At 42.7% G+C, this 21,538-nt stretch overlaps 1 protein-coding gene across 2 annotated transcripts in view; it reads left to right on the top strand.

Annotated features, from left to right (window-relative positions):
- The window catches only part of GGCX (gamma-glutamyl carboxylase), a 194,701-nt gene that overhangs the window by 115,218 nt on the left and 57,945 nt on the right, over nucleotides 1-21,538 (top strand). For both annotated transcript variants that reach the window (XM_053717809.1, XM_053717808.1), the window contains exon 11: nucleotides 6,798-6,967. In XM_053717809.1, the coding sequence (XP_053573784.1) occupies nucleotides 6,798-6,967 (170 nt within the window). The remainder of the gene's footprint in view (nucleotides 1-6,797; nucleotides 6,968-21,538) is intronic.

Below are 21,538 nucleotides of genomic sequence, written 5' to 3' on the forward strand. Positions count from 1 at the left end.
GTTCCGTTTGAACCCCTTCATTCCATTGATATTAAACTTTTATCTTGGAAAGTTCTGTTTTTGATGGCTATTTCCTCGGCTCGAAGAGTCTGAGTTATCTGCCTTACATTGTGATTCTCCTTATCTGATCTTTCATTCAGATAAGGTAGTCCTGCGTACTAAACCTGGGTTTTTACCTAAGGTTGTTTCTAACAGGAATATCAATCAAGAGATTGTTGTTCCATCATTATGTCCTAATCCTTCTTCAAAGAAGGAACGTCTTTTGCATAATCTAGACGTGGTCCGTGCCCTGAAGTTCTACTTACAGGCAACTAAAGATTTTCGGCAAACTTCTTCTCTGTTTGTCGTTTATTCTGGACAGAGGAGAGGTCAAAAGGCTTCAGGCTATCTCTCTCTCTTTTTGGCTTCGTAGCATAATACGTTTAGCCTATGAGACTGCTGGACAGCAGCCTCCTGAAAGGATTACAGCTCATTCCACTAGAGCTGTGGCTTCCACCTGGGCCTTTAAGAATGAGGCCTCTGTTGAACAGATTTGCAAGGCTGCAACTTGGTCTTCACTTCATACTTTTTCCAAATTTTACATATTTGACACTTTTGCTTCTTCGGAGGCTGTTTTTGGGAGAAAGGTTCTACAGGCAGTGGTTCCTTCCGTTTAAGTTCCTGCCTTGTCCCTCCCATCATCCGTGTACTTTAGCTTTGGTATTGGTATCCCATAAGTAATGGATGACCCGTGGACTGAACACACTTAACAAGAGAAAACGTAATTTATGCTTACCTGGTAAATTTATTTCTCTTGTAGTGTGTTCAGTCCACGGCCCGCCCTGTCTTTTTTGAGGCAGGTTCAAAATTTTAAATTATAACTCCAGTCACCACTGCACCCTATAGTTTCTCCTTTCTCGTCTTGTTTCGGTCGAATGACTGGATATGACATGTGAGGGGAGGAGCTATATAGCAGCTCTGCTTGGGTGATCCTCTTGCAACTTCCTGTTGGGAAGGAGAATATATCCCATAAGTAATGGATGACCCGTGGACTGAACACACTACAAGAGAAATAAATTTACCAGGTAAGCATAAATTATGTTTTCTCTTGCTAGGTGTATCCAGTCCACGGCTTCATCCATTACTTGTGGGATATTCTCCTTCCCTACAGGAAGTGGCAAAGAGAGCACACAGCAGAGCTGTCCATATAGCTCCCCCTCTAGCTCCACCCCCCAGTCATTCTCTTTGCCGGCTCTAAGCAGCAGGGTCTCTCTACGGGAGGGTAAAGTGAATGTAGTGTTAGATTTGTAGTTTTATATCTTCAATCAAAAGTTTATTTTTAAATGGTACCGGTTTGTACTATTTACTCTCTAGCAGAAAAGTGATGAAGAATTCTGCTGAGAGGAAAATGATTTTAGCATGTTGTAACTAAAATCCATTGCTGTTCCCACACAGGACTGAGGAGTACCAGAAAACTTCAGTTGGGGGGAACAGTTTGCAGGCTTGACTGCAATGAGGTATGTTCGGCTGCTTCACATGGAGGGTCCAGCTGCTGACTGAGGGCCTCAAAGAAGCTTTTTTCCCCCAAATCTGATCCCTAAGGGCAGGTAGGGCCACAGCAGTAAGCTGTGGCAAGGTGCTGTAGTTATTTAACCGGTTGCTGGCTTTAGGCTGCTCCGGTTTGGGCATTAAGCGGTTAATCGTTCTGAAACTTGCTGTGCAATCATATCAAAGGTACATACTGTGATTGGTGCATTTTTCACTGTTTTGTAAAATTGTGTGTTCTTTTTATTTCTTAAAGGCACAGTGTTTTTTTCAAATTGTGTTTTTTATTTGATTAAAGTGATTCTAAGCCTGTTGGTTTATAATACTAGTCTGTTTAACATGTCTGTCACCAAGGAAAATCCTTGTTCAATATGTTTAGAAGCCATGGTGGAACCCCCTCTCAGAATGTGCCCCACTTGCACTAATATGTCTATACACTTTAAGGATCATATTATTGATCTTAAAGATATGGCCCTAGATGATTTTCAGACTGCAGGTAACGAGAAAAGTCTGTCCACCTCTCCCCATGTGTCACAACCAGTTACGCCCGCTCAGGCGCTGCCTAGTACCTCTAGTGCGTCTGCTCCTTTTACATTACAACAAATAGTGGCAGTCATGGATAATTCCCTTTCAATTTTCTTATCTAAACTGCCTGTTTTGCCTGCAAAGCGTGATAGCTTTGTTTTAAGAACAGATTATGAGCATTCTGAAGCTTTGGTAACTTTATCTGATGTACCCTCACAACGTTCTGAAGTGGGGGTGAGGGAATTGATGTCTGAGGGAGAAATTTCTGATTCAGGAAAGGTTTCTCATCAGTCAGATTCAGATACATTGCTTTTTAAATTTAAATTAGAACACCTCCGCGTATTGCTCAGGGAGGTATTAGCTACTCTGGATGATTGCGAGCCTTTGGTGGTTCCAGAGAAATTGTGTAAAATGGACAAGTACCTAGAGGTCCCTGTATACACTGATGCGTTTCCGGTCCCTAAGAGGGTTGCAGATATCGTTACTAGGGAGTGGGATAGACCAGGTGTTCCCTTTGTTCCCCCCCCCCCTATTTTTAAGAAAATGTTCCCCATAACTGACCCCATGAGGGACTCGTGGCAGACGGTCCCTAAGGTAGAGGGGGCTGTTTCTTCACTTGCTAAACGCACAACCATACCAATTGAAGACAGTTGTGCTTTTAAAGATCCTATGGATAAAAAGTTAGAGGGTTTACTTAAGAAAATTTTTGTTCAGCAAGGTTTCCTTCTCCAACCTATTGCCTGCATTATTCCTGTAACTACTGCAGCTGCTTTCTGGTTTGAGGCGCTGGAGCACTCGCTCCAGACGGAGACCTCATATGACGAAATTATGGATAGAATTAAGGCTCTAAAGCTGGCTAATTCTTTTATCACAGATGCCGCTTTGCAATTAGCTAAGTTAGCGGCGAAGAATTCAGGTTTCGCCATTATGGCGCGCAGAGCGCTTTGGCTCAAATCCTGGTCAGCTGATGTGTCGTCAAAATCCAAATTATTAAATATTCCTTTCAAGGGAAAGACCCTCTTCGAGCCAGAATTGAAAGAGATTATTTCAGAAATCACTGGGGGAAAGGGCCATGCTCTCCCTCAGGACAAGCCTTTTAAGGCCAAGAACAAAGCTAATTTTCGCTCCTTTCGTAATTTCAGGAGCGGTTCCCCTTCAGCCTCTCCAGCTGCGAAGCCAGAGGATAATGATGCACAGCCCAAGGCAACCTGGAAGCCTTACCAGGGCTGGAACAAGGGTAAACTGGCCAAAAAGCCTGCAGCTGACCCCAAGACAGCATGAAGGGGTAGCCCCCGATCCGGGAACGGATCTAGTAGGGGGCAGACTTTCTCTCTTCGCTCAGGCCTGGGCAAGAGACGTTCAAAATCTCTGGGCATTAGAGATTGTTTCCCAGGGATATCTTCTAGAATTCAAGGACTCCCCTCCAAGGGGAAAGGTTCATATTTCTCGTCTGTCCACAGATCAGACAAAGGTAGAAGCGTTCTTACGCCGTGTAGAAGATCTACATATCACGGGAGTGATACACCCGGTTCCAACTGCAGAACAAGGACTGGGTTTTTACTCAAGCCTGTTTGTGGTTTCCAAAACAGAAGGAATTTTCAGACCAATCTTAGATCTAAAATTTCTAAAAAAGTTCCTCAGAGTCCCATCTTTCAAGATGGAGAACATTCGGATAATCTTACTTATGATCCAAGAAGGTCAATATATGACTACCGTGGATCTTAAGGATGTGTAACTTCAGATTCCTATCCTCATAGCTCATCAGTTTTTCAGATTTGTTCTTCTAGACAAGCTTTTCCAGTGTGTGGCTCTTCCTTTAGGGTCGGCCACTGTTTCCAGAATTTTCACAAAGGTGCTAGGGTCCCTCTTAGCGGTTCTAAGACCGCGGGGCATAGCAGTGGCACCTTTCCTAGTCTACCTCTTAATTCAGCTGTCTTTCCAAAGAGCCAAGTCTCACATGGAGATTGTATTGGCTTTTCTGAGGTCTCTCAGGTGGAAGATGAACACCCATAAAGAGTTCTCTTTCCCCACTGACAGGGGTTCCTTTCCTAGGAACTCTGATAGATTCGGTAGAAATGAAGATATTTCTGACGGAGGTCAGAAGGTTAAGCTTTTAGCTCCATCAGTTCTCTAAACCTCTCTATGACCTGCGTGGACACGCAGGACTTGGTATGCAGACCTTGTGGACATGTCCTCTGTTCCATCATGGATGCTGTTGATGAGGCAGGATCTTCTAATACAGGGTCCGTTAAAGCATCCAAATCTAATTTCTTTACGTCTGTCTGCTTGGAGATTGAACGCTTAATGCTATCAAAGGCGTGGTTTCTCTGAGTCAGTTATAGATACTCTGATTCAGGCTAGTAAGCCTGTCCCCAGGAAATCTATCATCAGATATGGCGAAAATATCTTGTTGGTGTGAATCCAGGGGTCACTCATGGAGTAAGATTAGGATTCCTGGGACGTTGTCTTTCTTCCAAGAAGGATTGGAGAAAGGATTGTCAGCTTGTCCCTTAAGAAGACAGACATCTACTGTCTATTATTTTACACAAATGTCGGGCAGAGGTCCCAGACGTACAGGTGTCTAATCAGGCTTTAGGAGAATTTAGCCTGTCCATAAGACTGCGGCTCCGCCATGGAGTCTAAATCTAGTTCTTTCAGTTCTTCATGAGGTTCCGTTTGAACTTTTATGTTCCATAGATATTAAGTTGTTATCTTGGAAAAGTTTCTTTTTTTGGTTTTCTTCATAAGGTTATTTTTAATAAGAAGTTTAACCAGGATATTGTTGTTCCTTCTCTGTATAGTGACGAAGGAACGTCAGTTAAATAATCTTAAAGTTCTACTTGCAAGCAACTAAGGATTTCAGACAAACATCTTCCTCTTGTGTTGTCTGTTCTGGTAAGAGGAGAGGTCAGAAAGCGACTGTTACCTCTCTTTCCTTTGGCTGAAAAACATCATCCGTTTGGCCTACGAGACTGCTGGCCAGCAGCTTCCTGATACAATTACTGTTCATTCTTCCGGAGCAGTGGCTTCCACATGAGCTTTTAAAAAAAGACAAAGCTTCTGTTAAACAGATTTGTAAGGCAGCGACTTGTTCTTCGCTGCATGCTTTTTTCAAATTTTACATATTTGATACTTTTGCTTCCTTGGAGGCTAATTTTGGGAGAAAGGTTTTACAAGCAGTGGTGCCTTCCGTTTAAAGGGTACCTGCCTTGTTCCCTCCCTTCATCCGTGTCCTAAAGCTTTGGTATTGGTGTCCCACAAGTAATGGATGAAGCCGTGGACTGGATACACCTAGCAAGAGAAAACAGAATTTATGCTTACCTGATAAATTACTTTCTCTTGTGGTGTATCCAGTCCACAGCCCGCCCTGGCTTTTAAGTCAGGTAAAAAAATTTTTGTTTAAACTACAGTCACCACTGCACCCTATGGTTTCTCCTTTTTCTTCCTAACATTTGGTCGAATGACTGGGGGGTGGAGCTAGAGGGGGAGCAGCTCTGCTGTGTGCTCTCTTTGCCACTTCCTGTAGGGAAGGAGAATATCCCACAAGTAATGGATGAAGCCGTGGACTGGATACACCGCAAGAGAAAGTAATTTATAAGGTAAGCATGTTTTTTTAAAAATACAAAACTTTATGGGCTATATAAATAGATCATCTACAAAAAATTTATGCAAAGAAAAAACGAGTTTATAATGTCCCTTTAAGAACAGAGAAATCACCCGCTTTCTCTTTATTACACACTTTCAGTAAACACTTTGAAGATTATAATATAAAATACTTAATTTATGTGTACTAAAACAACTTTACAGTATTCTTCTATTATTTATTTTAGCCAATTTTCGTGTACTTTAAGTCTGAAAACAAAAAATGTGTCCATTCTGACAACTGGAAAAGCACATCATAGGTTTAACAAGCTTAACTGTGCCACATATCTGTCCCTAACTGGCATGAGATAAGAATATTAACGGCAAAATAAAGTTTTGTTTAAATAAGGAGTGAAAAACCATGTCTACTATAGTAACAAGCCTGGATTGACTCATCCAAATGAGAAAAGTGGTGGTTGGAGTTGAAATTGCAGCAAACAAGGTGTTAATTTGTTCTGTAAACGTTCAAGCTCTTCTGGTATATCAATCAATTTTAATACTGCAGAAAAAATGTTATAATTACAAGGTGTTTACTGTTACTTTTTAAAACCATTTCAATCTGTATCTTTTTGGTAAATGAATGCAAGATTTTGCAAATCTAAAGCAAGCCAGAAACACTACTTAAAGGGACAGTAAACACCATTGTTTCTTTCTTCATGATTAGGTTAGAACATACCATTTTAAACACTGCACTACTGGCAGCTAAATTAACACATCTAGTAAGCCAATCACAAGAGACAAATGTGTGTAGCTGCTAGCTCTCACTAGTGTAGGATATGTGTGTATTCTTTTTCCACAACGGATACCAAGAAAATATAGCACATTTAAAAATAGAAGTAAGAGAGTCTTAAAACTACATGCTAGATCTGAATCATCTTAAATGCATTCTTAAATATGGTCTCCTCTACAATCACTAATCAGTGGCTAAGTGCAAATAAGCGTGTGCACTGCTCTACACAATGAGGAAAATAAGTGAATAGCTTTCAGGTTTGTGAGTACAGCTTTGACTAATGGAACAAGCATAACTTTAACAGAGGAAACCATCAAAGGAATAAAGGCAAAAAACTTTTCTCTATACTTAATTAAAAAGCTGTTCTTGTTCTTAGGTTGTTTGACCCAACCGTGGACATTGTAAAAGCAGACTGGTCGCCATTCCGTAAAACACCCTGGGTGAAGCCACTACTGGTGGACCTTTCACCTTGGAGGGCAAAGTTTCAGGAAGTAGGGAACTCCATTGACAATCAGACAGATGTTGTTTTTATTGCAGACTTTCCAGGTGAGATTCTTTTTTTTACCTTAGGAACATGACTGTGACTACAACATCTTAATGAAATTTACATAACGCAAATTGTTATTTTTAGTTTAAAATGTATTCAGTTTAGATATGAGAGTGATTTTTATTATATTTAATTAAGGATATTAAGGGTAGTACCTAACTAAACAGATACACAGGTACTTCTACTAGATCCTTTATTCAAAACATTATGTTGTTTTTAAGTATAAATAGTACTGCTTACTTTCTTGTTAAAGGGAAATCTATGACTGCCCCGTTATTTCAGTACTTTTGAAAGACTTGTATTTTAGCCAATTAGTGCTGACTTCTAGGTAGCTCCATGTGAGTGAGCACAATGTTATCTATATGACACACATAAACTAGCACTGTCTAACTGTGAAAAACTGTCAAAATGCACTAACGCAAAAGGTGGTCTTCAAGGGCTTAGAAATTAGCATATGAGGCTACCAAGGTTTAGCTTTACACAAATAATACCACAATAACAAAGCAAATTAGATGATAAAAGTAAATTGGAAAGTTGTTTGAAATTGGATGCCCTATCTGAATCATGAAAGTTTAATTTTCTTCTGTTAAGTGTGATCAGTCCACGGGTCATCATTACTTCTGGGATATTACTCCTCCCCAACAGGAAGTGCAAGAGGATTCACCCAGCAGAGCTGCATATAGCTCCTCCCCTCTACGTCACTCCCAGTCATTCTCTTGCACCCAACGACTAGATAGGATGTGTGAGAGGACTATGGTGATTATACTTAGTTTTATATCTTCAATCAAAAGTTTGTTATTTTAAAATAGCACCGGAGTGTGTTATTATCTCTCTGGCAGAGTTTGAAGAAGAATCTACCAGAGTTTTTGTTATGATTTTAGCCGTAGTAGTTAAGATCATATTGCTGTTTCTCGGCCATCTGAGGAGAGGTAAACTTCAGATCAGGGGACAGCGGGCAGATGAATCTGCATAGAGGTATGTAGCAGTTTTTATTTTCTGACAATGGAATTGATGAGAAAATCCTGCCATACCGATATAATGTCATGTATGTATACTTTACACTTCAGTATTCTGGGGAATGGTACTTCACTAGAATTACACTGTAAGAAATACATAAAGCTGTTTAATAACTAGAGATTATGTTTAACGTTTTTGCTGGAATGTAAAATCGTTTTCATTTACTGAGGTACTGAGTGAATAAATGTTTGGGCACTATTTTTCCACTTGGCAGTTGCTTAATCTGCTTTCTGACAGTTTCTGTTCTCCCTCACTGCTGTGTGTGAGGGGGAGGGGCCGTTTTTTTGGCGCTTTTACTACGCATCAAATATTTCAGTCCCTGCATGATCCGGTTCATCTCTACAGAGCTCAGGGGTCTTCAAAACTTATTTTGAGGGAGGTAATTTCTCTCAGCAGAGCTGTGAGAATTATAGTTTGACTGAGATAAAAAACGTTTATTCTGTAATTTGTTTCCTGCTTTCAGAATTTGTTATCTTTGCTAATGGGATTAAACCTTTGCTAAAGTTGTGTTGTTTACAAGGATTGAGGCTATAACTGTTTCAATTTATTAATTTTCAACTGTCATAGATCTTCTGTGCTTCTTAAAGGCACAGTACGTTTTAATATTATTCTAATTGAATTGTATTTCCAAGTTGCAAGTTTATTTGCTAGTGTGTTAAACATGTCTGATTCAGAGGATGATACCTGTGTCATTTGTTGCAATGCCAAAGTGGAGCCCAATAGAAATTTATGTACTAACTATATTGATGCTACTTTAAATAAAAGTCAATCTGTACAAATTGAACAAATTTCACCAAACAACGAGGGGAGAGTTATGCCGACTAACTCGCCTCACGTGTCAGTACCTACATCTCCCGCTCAGAGGGAGGTGCGTGATATTGTAGCGCCGAGTACATCTGGGCGGCCATTACAAATCACATTACAGGATATGGCTACTGTTATGACTGAGGTTTTGGCTAAATTACCAGAACTAAGAGGTAAGCGTGATCACTCTGGGGTGAGAACAGAGTGCGCTGATAATATTAGGGCCATGTCAGACACTGCGTCACAGGTGGCAGAACATGAGGACGGAGAACTTCATTCTGTGGGTGACGGTTCTGATCCAAACAGACTGGATTCAGATATTTCAAATTTTAAATTTAAACTGGAAAACCTCCGTGTATTACTAGGGGAGGTGTTAGCGGCTCTGAATGATTGTAACACAGTTGCAATACCAGAGAAAATGTGTAGGTTGGATAAATATTTTGCGGTACCGACGAGTACTGAGGTTTTTCCTATACCTAAGAGACTTACTGAAATTGTTACTAAGGAGTGGGATAGACCCGGTGTGCCGTTCTCACCCCCTCCGATATTTAGAAAAATGTTTCCAATAGACGCCACCACAAGGGACTTATGGCAAACGGTCCCTAAGGTGGAGGGAGAAGTTTCTACCTTAGCTAAGCGTACCACTATCCCGGTGGAGGATAGCTGTGCTTTTTCAGATCCAATGGATAAAAAGTTAGAGGGTTACCTTAAGAAGATGTTTGTTCAACAAGGTTTTATATTGCAACCCCTTGCATGCATTGCGCCGACCACGGCTGCAGCGGCATTCTGGATTGAGTCTCTGGAAGAGAACATTGGTTCAGCTACTCTGGACGACATTACGGACAGGCTTAGAGTCCTTAAACTAGCTAATTCATTCATTTCGGAGGCCGTAGTACATCTTACTAAACTTACGGCGAAGAATTCAGGATTCGCCATTCAGGCACGCAGGGCGCTGTGGCTAAAATCCTGGTCAGCTGATGTTACTTCTAAGTCTAAATTGCTTAATATACCTTTCAAAGGGCAGACCTTATTCGGGCCCGGGTTGAAAGAGATTATCGCTGACATTACAGGAGGTAAAGGCCATGCCCTGCCTCAGGACAAAGCCAAAGCCAAGACTAGACAGTCTAATTTTCGTTCCTTTCGTAATTTCAAAGCTGGAGCAGCATCAACTTCCTCTGCACCAAAACAGGAAGGAGCTGTTGCTCGCTACAGACAAGGCTGGAAACCTAACCAGTCCTGGAACAAGGGCAGGCAGACTAGGAAACCTGCTGCTGCCCCTAAAACAGCATGAATTGAGGGCCCCCGATCCGGGATCGGATCTAGTGGGGGGCAGACTTTCTCTCTTCGCCCAGGCTTGGGCAAGAGATGTTCAGGATCCCTGGGCGCTAGAGATAATATCTCAGGGATACCTTCTGGACTTCAAATACTCTCCTCCAAGAGAGAGATTTCATCTGTCAAGATTGTCAACAATCCAGACAAAGAAAGAGGCGTTTCTACGCTGCGTACAAGAGCTCTTGTTAATGGGAGTAATCCATCCAGTTCCACGATCGGAACAGGGACAGGGTTTTTACTCAAATCTGTTTGTGGTTCCCAAAAAAGAGGGAACTTTCAGACCAATCCTGGACTTAAAGATCCTAAACAAATTCCTAAGAGTTCCATCGTTCAAGATGGAGACTATTCGGACAATTTTACCTATGATCCAAGAGGGTCAGTACATGACCACTGTAGATTTAAAAGATGCTTACCTTCACATACCGATTCACAAAGATCATTATCGGTACCTAAGGTTTGCCTTCCTAGACAGGCATTACCAGTTTGTGGCTCTTCCATTCGGATTGGCTACAGCTCCAAGAATCTTCACAAAGGTTCTGGGTGCTCTTCTGGCGGTACTAAGACCGCGGGGAATCTCGGTAGCTCCATACCTAGACGACATTCTGATACAAGCTTCAAGCTTTCAAACTGCCAAGTCTCATACAGAGTTAGTGCTGGCATTTCTAAGGTCACATGGATGGAAGGTGAACGAAAAGAAAAGTTCACTCGTTCCACTCACAAGAGTTCCCTTCCTGGGGACTCTTATAGATTCTGTAGAAATGAAGATTTACCTGACAGAGGACAGGCTAACAAGACTTCAAAGTGCTTGCCGCACCCTTCATTCCATTCAACACCCGTCAGTGGCTCAATGCATGGAGGTAATCGGCTTAATGGTAGCGGCAATGGACATAGTACCCTTTGCACGCTTACACCTCAGACCACTGCAACTGTGCATGCTAAGTCAGTGGAATGGGGATTACTCAGACTTATCCCCTTCTCTGAATCTGGATCAAGAGACCAGAAATTCTCTTCTATGGTGGCTTTCTCGGCCACATCTGTCCAGGGGGATGCCATTCAGCAGACCAGACTGGACAATTGTAACAACAGACGCCAGCCTTCTAGGTTGGGGTGCCGTCTGGAATTCTCTGAAGGCTCAGGGACAATGGAGTCAGGAGGAGAGTCTCCTGCCAATAAACATTCTGGAATTGAGAGCAGTTCTCAATGCCCTCCTGGCTTGGCCCCAGTTGACAACTCGGGGGTTCATCAGGTTTCAGTCGGACAACATCACGACTGTAGCTTACATCAACCATCAGGGAGGGACAAGAAGCTCCCTAGCTATGATGGAAGTATCAAAGATAATTCTCTGGGCAGAGTCTCACTCTTGCCACCTGTCAGCAATCCACATCCCGGGAGTGGAGAACTGGGAGGCGGATTTCTTAAGTCGTCAGACTTTTCATCCGGGGGAGTGGGAACTTCATCCGGAGGTCTTTGCCCAAATACTTCGACGTTGGGGCAAACCAGAGATAGATCTCATGGCGTCTCGACAGAACGCCAAGCTTCCTTGTTACGGGTCCAGATCCAGGGATCCAGGAGCAGTCCTGATAGATGCTCTGACAGCACCTTTGGACTTCAGGATGGCTTACGTGTTTCCACCCTTCCCGTTGCTTCCTCGATTGATTGCCAGAATCAAACAAGAGAGAGCATCAGTGATTCTAATAGCACCTGCGTGGCCACGCAGGACTTGGTATGCAGACCTGGTGGACATGTCATCCTGTCCACCTTGGTCTCTACCTCTGAAACAGGACCTTCTGATACAGGGTCCCTTCAAACATCAAAATCTAACTTCTCTGAAGCTGACTGCTTGGAAATTGAACGCTTGATTTTATCAAGACGTGGGTTTTCTGAGTCAGTTATTGATACCTTAATACAGGCTAGGAAACCTGTTACCAGAAAGATTTACCATAAGATATGGCGTAAATACCTATATTGGTGTGAATCCAAAGCTTACTCTTGGAGTAAGGTTAGGATTCCTAGGATATTGTCTTTTCTACAAGAAGGTTTAGAAAAGGGTTTATCTGCTAGTTCATTAAAGGGACAGATCTCAGCTCTGTCCATTCTGTTACACAAACGTCTGTCAGAAGTTCCTGACGTCCAGGCTTTTTGTCAGGCTTTGACCAGGATTAAGCCTGTGTTTAAAACTGTTGCTCCACCATGGAGTTTAAACCTTGTTCTTAATGTTTAACAGGGCGTTCCGTTTGAACCCCTTCATTCCATTGATATAAAGTTGTTATCTTGGAAAGTTCTATTTTTAATAGCTATTTCCTCGGCTCGAAGAGTCTCTGAATTATCAGCCTTACATTGTGATTCTCCTTATTTGATTTTTCATTCGGATAAGGTAGTCCTGCGTACTAAACCTGGGTTCTTACCTAAGGTAGTTACTAACAGGAATATCAATCAAGAGATTGTTGTTCCTTCTTTATGCCCAAATCCTTCTTCAAAGAAGGAACGTCTACTGCACAACCTGGATGTAGTCCGTGCTCTAAAATTTTACTTACAGGCAACTAAGGAATTTCGACAAACGTCTTCTCTGTTTGTCATTTACTCTGGGCAGAGGAGAGGTCAAAAAGCTTCCGCTACCTCTCTTTCTTTTTGGCTTCGTAGCATAATTCGTTTAGCTTATGAGACTGCTGGACAGCAGCCTCCTGAAAGAATTACAGCTCATTCTACTAGAGCTGTGGCTTCCACTTGGGCCTTCAAGAATGAGGCCTCTGTTGAACAGATTTGCAAGGCTGCAACTTGGTCTTCGCTTCATACTTTTTCCAAATTTTACAAATTTGACACTTTTGCTTCATCGGAGGCTATTTTTGGGAGAAAGGTTCTTCAGGCAGTGGTTCCTTCTGTATAAAGAGCCTGCCTATCCCTCCCGTCATCCGTGTACTTTTGCTTTGGTATTGGTATCCCAGAAGTAATGATGACCCGTGGACTGATCACACTTAACAGAAGAAAACATAATTTATGCTTACCTGATAAATTCCTTTCTTCTGTAGTGTGATCAGTCCACGGCCCGCCCTGTTTTTAAGGCAGGTAAATATTTTTTAATTTATACGCCAGTCACCACTTCACCCTTGGCTTTTCCTTTCTCGTTGGTCCTTGGTCGAATGACTGGGAGTGACGTAGAGGGGAGGAGCTATATGCAGCTCTGCTGGGTGAATCCTCTTGCATTTCCTGTTGGGGAGGAGTAATATCCCAGAAGTAATGATGACCCGTGGACTGATCACACTACAGAAGAAAGGAATTTATCAGGTAAGCATAAATTATGTTTTGTCTATACTGTGTTCTTTTTAAGTTTCCTACTTTCTTATGTACCTTCACATTTGCTCTCTTCCACCTGCTCTTTCTAGTGTTAGTTTTGGCTTTGACGCTTCTTGGATTCTACTGTAATTGCCACTGACTGCCTAGACTGTACATTCCTGCCCAGAAAACACTCTGGAAATAGTCTGTGTATGTATAGTTCATACCTCTGTAGGATATGCATTACCTAATGGACTAGATTCATAGGCACTTGTGATGCTGCTGAAGGGACTTGTAAAGGCGAGATCATGTTAAAGCTTCATATATATATAATGTATATCTATGTGTGTGTATATGTGTGTGTGTGTATATATATATATATATACACAAAACACGAAAGGGAACTGCACTCTCATACTGGACCAGGTACACATCCAATGACCCTGCAACATGCTCAGCCCTGGGTGCCACTGGCACTCACAGGAAGCTGTGCTGCTCCCAGAGTCACAGGCAGTTAACCCCAGTCAGGTCTGGATGCAAGAACCATAGGGAAAATTACAAAACAAATTAATACAACACACAGAGAAAACCCAGCACTCACCTACAAGCTCTCAGCTAAGATTTAACCCGTTAATGACCGAGGACGTGCAGGGTACGTCCTCAGAAAAAAGGCAGTTAATGCCTGAGAACGTACCCTGCACGTCCTCGGTGTGGAAAGCAGCTGGAAGCGATCCTGCTCGCTTCCAGCTGCTTTCCGGTTATTGCAGTGATGCCTCGATATGGAGGCATCCTGCAATAACCTTCTACGGCCATCCGATGCAGAGAGAGCCACTCTGTGGCCCTCTCTGCACCGGACATCGATGGCCGGTATCGTTGGTGGGTGGGAGCCGGTGTGGGAGGTGGGTGGCAGCCATCGATGGCCCTGGTCATGTGGAGGGGGAGTCCGGGGGCGCGCGCACGTGCACAAGGGGGCGGGCGCGTGCACGGGGAGGGAGCGGGTGGGAACCGCTACACTACAGAAAAATGTGTCCCAAAACAAAATAAAAGTGGGACCTAGAATGTAAAAAAAACAACTTTAGGTGTCATTTATGTGGTGGGGGTTGGTCCGTGGGGGGGTGGGGGGGGTTGCTACACTACAGAAAAAGATAAAAAAAAATAAACATTTGTTTGTGTGCAAACTGGGTACTGGCAGACAGCTGCCAGTACCCAATATGGCCCCCAATAAGGCAGAGGGGGAGGCTTAGAGAGCTGTTTTGGGGGGATCAGGGAGGTTGGGGGCTAAGGGGGGATCCTAAACACAGCATATGTAAATATGCTTCTTCTTTTTTTTCTTTAAAAAAAAACAAAAAAAAACTTATTTCAGTACTGGCAGACTTTCTGCCAGTACTTAAGATGGCGGGGACAATTGTGGGGTGGGGGAGGGAAGGGAGCTGTTTGGGAGGGATCAGGGGGTGGGATGTGTCAGGTGGGAGGCTGATATCTACACTAAAGCTAAAATTAACCCTGCAAGCTCCCTACAAACTACTTAATTAACCCCTTCACTGCTAGCCATAATACACGTGTGATGCGCAGCAGCATTTAGCGACTTTCTAATTACCAAAAAGCAACGCCAAAGTCATATATGTCTGCTATTTCTGAACAAAGGACATCCCAGAGAAGCATTTACAACCATTTGTGCCATAATTGCACAAGCTGTTTGTAAATAATTTCAGTGAGAAACCTAAAATTGTGAAAAAATTAACGTTTTTTTTTAATTTGATCGCATTTGGCGGTGAAATGGTGGCATGAAATATACCAAAATGGGCCTAGATCAATACTTGGGGTTGTCTACTACACTACACTAAAGCTAAAATTAACCCTAGAAGCTCCCTACATGCTCCCTAATTAACCCCTTCAATGCTGGGCATAATACACGTATTGTGCGCAGTGGCATTTAGCAGCCTTCTAATTACCAAAAAGCAAAGCCAAAGCCATATATGTCTGCTATTTCTGAACAAAGGGGATCCCAGAGAAGCATTTACAACCATTTATGCTATAATTGCATAAGTTGTTTGTAAATAATTTCAGTGAGAAACCTAAAGTTTGTGAAAAAATTTGTGAAAAAGTGAACAATTTTTTTTATTTGATCGCATTTGGCGGTGAAATGGTGGCATGAAATATACCAACATGGGCCTAGATCAATACTTTGGGATGTCTTCTAAAAAAAAATATATACATGTCAATGGATATTCAGGGATTCCTGAAAGATATCAGTGTCCCAATGTAACTAGCACTCATTTTGAAAAAAAGTGGTTTGGAAATAGCAAAGTGCTACTTGTATTTATGGACCTATAACTTGCAAAAAAAGCAAAGAACATGTAAACATTGGGTATTTCTAAACTCAGAACAAAATTTAGAAACTATTTAGCATGGGATTTTTTTGGTGGTTGTAGATGTGTAACAGATTTTGGGGGTCAAAGTTAGAAAAAGTGTGTTTTTCTTCTGTTATGTGTGATCAGTCCACGGGTCATCATTACTTCTGGGATATTATCTGCTCCCCTACAGGAAGTGCAAGAGGATTCACCCAGCAGAGTTGCTATATAGCTCCTCCCCTCTACGTCACCTCCAGTCATTCTCTTGCACCCAAAGACTAGATAGGAGGTGTGAGAGGACTATGGTGATTATACTTAGTTTTTATAACTTCAATCAAAAGTTTGTTATTTTACAATAGCACCGGAGCGTGTTATTACTTCTCTGGCAGAGTTTGAAGAAGAATCTACCAGAGTTTTTCTTATGATTTTAACCGGAGTAGTTAAGATCATATTGCTGTTTCTCGGCCATCTGAGGGAGGTAAAAGCTTCAGATCAGGGGACAGCGGGCAGTTGAATCTGCATTGAGGTATGTAGCAGTTTTTATTTTCTGAATGGAATTGATGAGAAAATCCTGCTATACCGTTATAATGACATGTATGTATACTCTACACTTCAGTATTCTGGGGATGGTATTTCACCGGAATTACTCTGTAAAAGTACATTAAACCTTTTAATAGGTATTTAGTTCATGTTAAACGTTTTTGCTGGAATGTAGAATCGTTTGCATTTCTGAGGTACTGAGTGAATAAATATTTGGGCATTATTTTTCCACTTGGCAGTTTGCTTGTTTTTGCTTATGACAGTTTCGTTTCTCTCTCACTGCTGTGTGTGAGGGGGAGGGGCCGTTTTTGGCGCTCTTTGCTACGCATCAAAAAATTTTCAGTCAGTTACACTTGTATTTTCTGCATGATCCGGTTCATCTCTAACAGAACTCAGGGGTCTTCAAACTTCTTTGAAGGGAGGTAGATTCTCTCAGCAGAGCTGTGAGATTTATGTAGTGACTGTGTTTTAAAACGTTGCTCTGTAATTTTTATGTTTAAAATTTAATTAGTGTTGCTTTACTAATGGGAACAAACCTTTGCTAACAAGTTGTGGTGTTTTTAAAGAGTGATGCTATAACTGTTTTTCAGTTCATTATTTCAACTGTCATTTAATCGTTTAGTGCTTCTTTGAGGCACAGTACGTTTTTGTTAAATAAGATTGTAACCAAGTTGCATGTTTATTGCTAGTGTGTTAAACATGTCTGATTCAGAGGAAGATACCTGTGTCATTTGTTCCAATGCCAAGGTGGAGCCCAATAGAAATTTATGTACTAACTGTATTGATGCTACTTTAAATAAAAGCCAATCTGTACAAATTGAACAAATTTCACCAAACAGCGAGGGGAGAGTTATGCCGTCTAACTCGCCTCACGTGTCAGTACCTGCGTCTCCCGCCCGGGAGGTGCGTGATATTATGGCGCCTAGTACATCTGGGCAGCCATTACAGATAACATTACAAGATATGGCTACTGTTATGACTGAAGTTTTGGCTAAGTTACCAGAACTAAGAGGCAAGCGTGATCACTCTGGGGTGAGAACAGAGTGCGCTGATAATTCTAGGGCCATGTCTGATACTGCGTCACAGCTTGCAGAGCATGAGGACGGAGAGCTTCATTCTGTAGGTGACGGTTCTGATCCAAGCAGATTGGATTCAGATATTTCAAATTTTAAATTTAAATTGGAAAACCTCCGTGTATTACTAGGGGAGGTCTTAGCGGCTCTTAACGATTGTAACACTGTTGCAATACCAGAGAAAATGTGTAGGTTGGATAAATACTTTGCGGTACCGGCGAGTACTGACGTTTTTCCTATACCTAAGAGATTAACTGAAATTGTTACTAAGGAGTGGGATAGACCCGGTGTGCCGTTCTCACCCCCTCCAATATTTAGAAAGATGTTTCCAATAGACGCCACCACACGGGACTTATGGCAAACGGTCCCTAAGGTGGAGGGAGCAGTTTCTACTTTAGCTAAGCGCACCACTATCCCGGTGGAGGATAGCTGTGCTTTTTCAGATCCTATGGATAAAAAATTAGAGGGTTACCTTAAGAAAATGTTTGTTCAACAAGGTTTTATATTGCAACCCCTTGCATGCATCGCGCCGATTACGGCTGCGGCAGCATTTTGGATTGAGTCTCTGGAAGAGAACCTTAGTTCCGCTACGCTGGACGACATTACGGACAGGCTTAGAGTCCTTAAACTAGCTAATTCATTCATTTCGGAGGCCGTAGTACATTTAACCAAACTTACGGCTAAGAATTCAGGATTCGCCATTCAGGCACGTAGGGCGCTGTGGCTAAAATCCTGGTCGGCTGATGTAACTTCTAAGTCCAAATTACTTAATATACCTTTCAAGGGGCAAACTTTATTTGGGCCCGGTTTGAAAGAAATTGTCGCTGACATTACAGGAGGTAAGGGCCACGCTCTACCTCAAGACAAAGCCAAAGCTAAGGCTAGACAGTCTAATTTTCGTCCCTTTCGGAATTTCAAAGCAGGTGCAGCATCAACTTCCACTGCACCAAAACAGGAAGGAGCTGTTGCTCGTTACAGACAAGGCTGGAAACCTAACCAGTCCTGGAATAAGGGCAAGCAGGCCAGAAAACCTGCTGCTGCCCCTAAGACAGCATGAACCGAGGGCCCCCGATCCGGGACCGGATCTAGTGGGGGGCAGACTCTCTCTCTTCGCCCAGGCTTGGGCAAGAGATGTCCAGGATCCCTGGGCGCTAGAGATCATATCTCAGGGATACCTTCTAGACTTCAAATTATCTCCCCCACGAGGGAGATTTCATCTGTCAAGGTTGTCAACAAACCAAATAAAGAAAGACGCGTTTCTACGCTGTGTACAAGATCTATTATTAATGGGAGTGATCCATCCGGTTCCGCGGTCGGAACAAGGACAAGGGTTTTACTCAAACCTGTTTGTGGTTCCCAAAAAAGAGGGAACTTTCAGGCCAATCTTGGATTTAAAGATCCTAAACAAATTCCTAAGAGTTCCATCGTTCAAGATGGAAACTATTCGGACAATCTTACCCATGATCCAAAAGGGTCAGTACATGACCACAGTGGATTTAAAGGATGCTTACCTTCACATACCGATTCACAAAGATCATTACCGATATCTAAGGTTTGCCTTCTTAGACAGGCATTACCAGTTTGTAGCCCTTCCATTCGGATTGGCCACGGCTCCAAGAATTTTCACAAAGGTTCTGGGTGCCCTTCTAGCGGTTCTGAGACCGCGAGGAATTTCGGTAGCTCCGTACCTAGACGATATTCTGATACAAGCTTCAAGCTTTCAAACTGCCAAGTCTCATACAGAGTTAGTTCTGGCATTTCTAAGGTCGCATGGATGGAAAGTGAACGAAAAGAAGAGTTCTCTCTTGCCTCTCACAAGGGTTCCATTCTTGGGGACTCTTATAGATTCTGTAGAAATGAAGATTTATCTGACAGAAGACAGATTAACAAAGCTTCTAAATGCATGCCGTGTCCTTCATTCCATTCAACTCCCGTCAGTAGCTCAATGCATGGAGGTGATCGGCTTAATGGTAGCAGCAATGGACATAGTACCCTTTGCACGCATACATCTCAGACCGCTGCAATTGTGCATGCTGAGTCAGTGGAATGGGGATTACTCAGATTTGTCCCCCACTCTGAATCTGGATCAAGAGACCAGAAACTCTCTTCTATGGTGGCTTTCTCGGCCACATCTGTCCAGGGGGATGCCTTTCAGCAGGCCGGACTGGACAATTGTAACAACAGACGCCAGCCTTCTAGGTTGGGGCGCTGTCTGGAATTCTCTGAAGGCTCAGGGACAATGGAGTCAGGAGGAAAGTCTCCTGCCAATAAACATTCTGGAATTGAGAGCAGTTCTCAATGCCCTTCTAGCTTGGCCCCAGTTAAAAACTCGGGGGTTCATCAGGTTTCAGTCGGACAACATCACGACTGTAGCTTACATCAACCATCAGGGAGGGACAAGAAGCTCCCTAGCAATGATGGAAGTATCAAAGATAATTCGCTGGGCAGAGTCTCACTCTTGCCATCTGTCAGCAATCCACATCCCGGGAGTGGAGAACTGGGAGGCGGATTTCTTGAGTCGCCAGACTCTTCATCCGGGGGAGTGGGAACTTCATCCGGAGGTCTTTGCCCAAATACTTCGACGTTGGGGCAAACCAGAGATAGATCTCATGGCGTCTCGCCAGAACGCCAAACTTCCTCGCTACGGATCCAGATCCAGGGATCCGGGAGCGGTCCTGATAGATGCTTTGACAGCACATTGGAACTTCAGGATGGCTTATGTGTTTCCACCCTTCCCGCTGCTTCCTCGATTGATTGCCAAAATCAAACAGGAGAGAGCATCAGTGATTCTAATAGCGCCTGCATGGCCGCGCAGGACTTGGTATGCAGATCTAGTGGACATGTCATCCTGTCCGCCGTGGTCTCTACCTCTAAGACAGGACCTTCTGATTCAGGGTCCATTCAAACATCAAAGTCTAACTTCTCTGAAGCTGACTGCTTGGAAATTGAACGCTTGATTTTATCAAAACGTGGGTTTTCTGAGTCGGTTATTGATACCCTGATACAGGCTAGGAAGCCTGTTACCAGAAAGATTTACCATAAAATATGGCGTAAATATCTATACTGGTGTGAATCCAAAGATTACTCCTGGAGTAAGGTTAGGATTCCTAGGATATTGTCTTTTCTACAAGAAGGTTTAGAAAAGGGTTTATCGGCTAGTTCATTAAAGGGACAGATCTCAGCTCTGTCCATCTTGTTACACAGGCGTCTGTCAGAAAATTCAGACATCCAGGCCTTTTGTCAGGCTTTAGCTAGGATCAAGCCTGTGTTTAAAACTGTTGCTCCGCCATGGAGTTTAAACTTAGTTCTTAACGTTTTACAGGGTGTTCCGTTTGAACCCCTTCATTCCATTGATATAAGATTGTTATCTTGGAAAGTTCTATTTTTAATGGCTATTTCCTCGGCTCGAAGAGTCTCTGAGTTATCAGCCCTACATTGTGATTCTCCTTATCTGATCTTTCACTCAGACAAGGTAGTTCTGCGTACTAAACCTGGGTTCTTACCTAAGGTTGTCTCTAACAGGAATATCAATCAAGAGATTGTTGTTCCCTCCTTGTGTCCAAATCCTTCTTCAAAGAAGGAACGTCTTCTACACAATCTGGATGTAGTTCGTGCCCTCAAGTTCTACTTGCAGGCAACTAAAGATTTTCGTCAAACTTCTTCCCTGTTTGTCGTTTATTCTGGACAGAGGAGAGGTCAAAAAGCTTCTGCTACCTCTCTCTCTTTTTGGCTTCGTAGCATAATACGTTTAGCCTATGAGACTGCTGGACAGCAGCCTCCTGAAAGAATTACAGCTCATTCCACTAGAGCTGTGGCTTCCACTTGGGCCTTTAAGAATGAGGCCTCTGTTGAACAGATTTGCAAGGCTGCAACTTGGTCTTCGCTTCATACTTTTTCCAAATTTTACAAATTTGACACTTTTGCTTCTTCGGAGGCTATTTTTGGGAGAAAGGTTCTTCAGGCAGTGGTTCCTTCTGTATAATGAGCCTGCCTATCCCTCCCGTCATCCGTGTACTTTTGCTTTGGTATTGGTATCCCAGAAGTAATGATGACCCGTGGACTGATCACACATAACAGAAGAAAACATAATTTATGCTTACCTGATAAATTCCTTTCTTCTGTTGTGTGATCAGTCCACGGCCCGCCCTGTTTTTTAAGGCAGGTACATATTTTTTAAATTATA

The sequence above is a fragment of the Bombina bombina genome, chromosome 6 (assembly GCF_027579735.1).
Source record: "Bombina bombina isolate aBomBom1 chromosome 6, aBomBom1.pri, whole genome shotgun sequence".
Classification (NCBI taxonomy): Eukaryota; Metazoa; Chordata; class Amphibia; order Anura; family Bombinatoridae; genus Bombina; species Bombina bombina.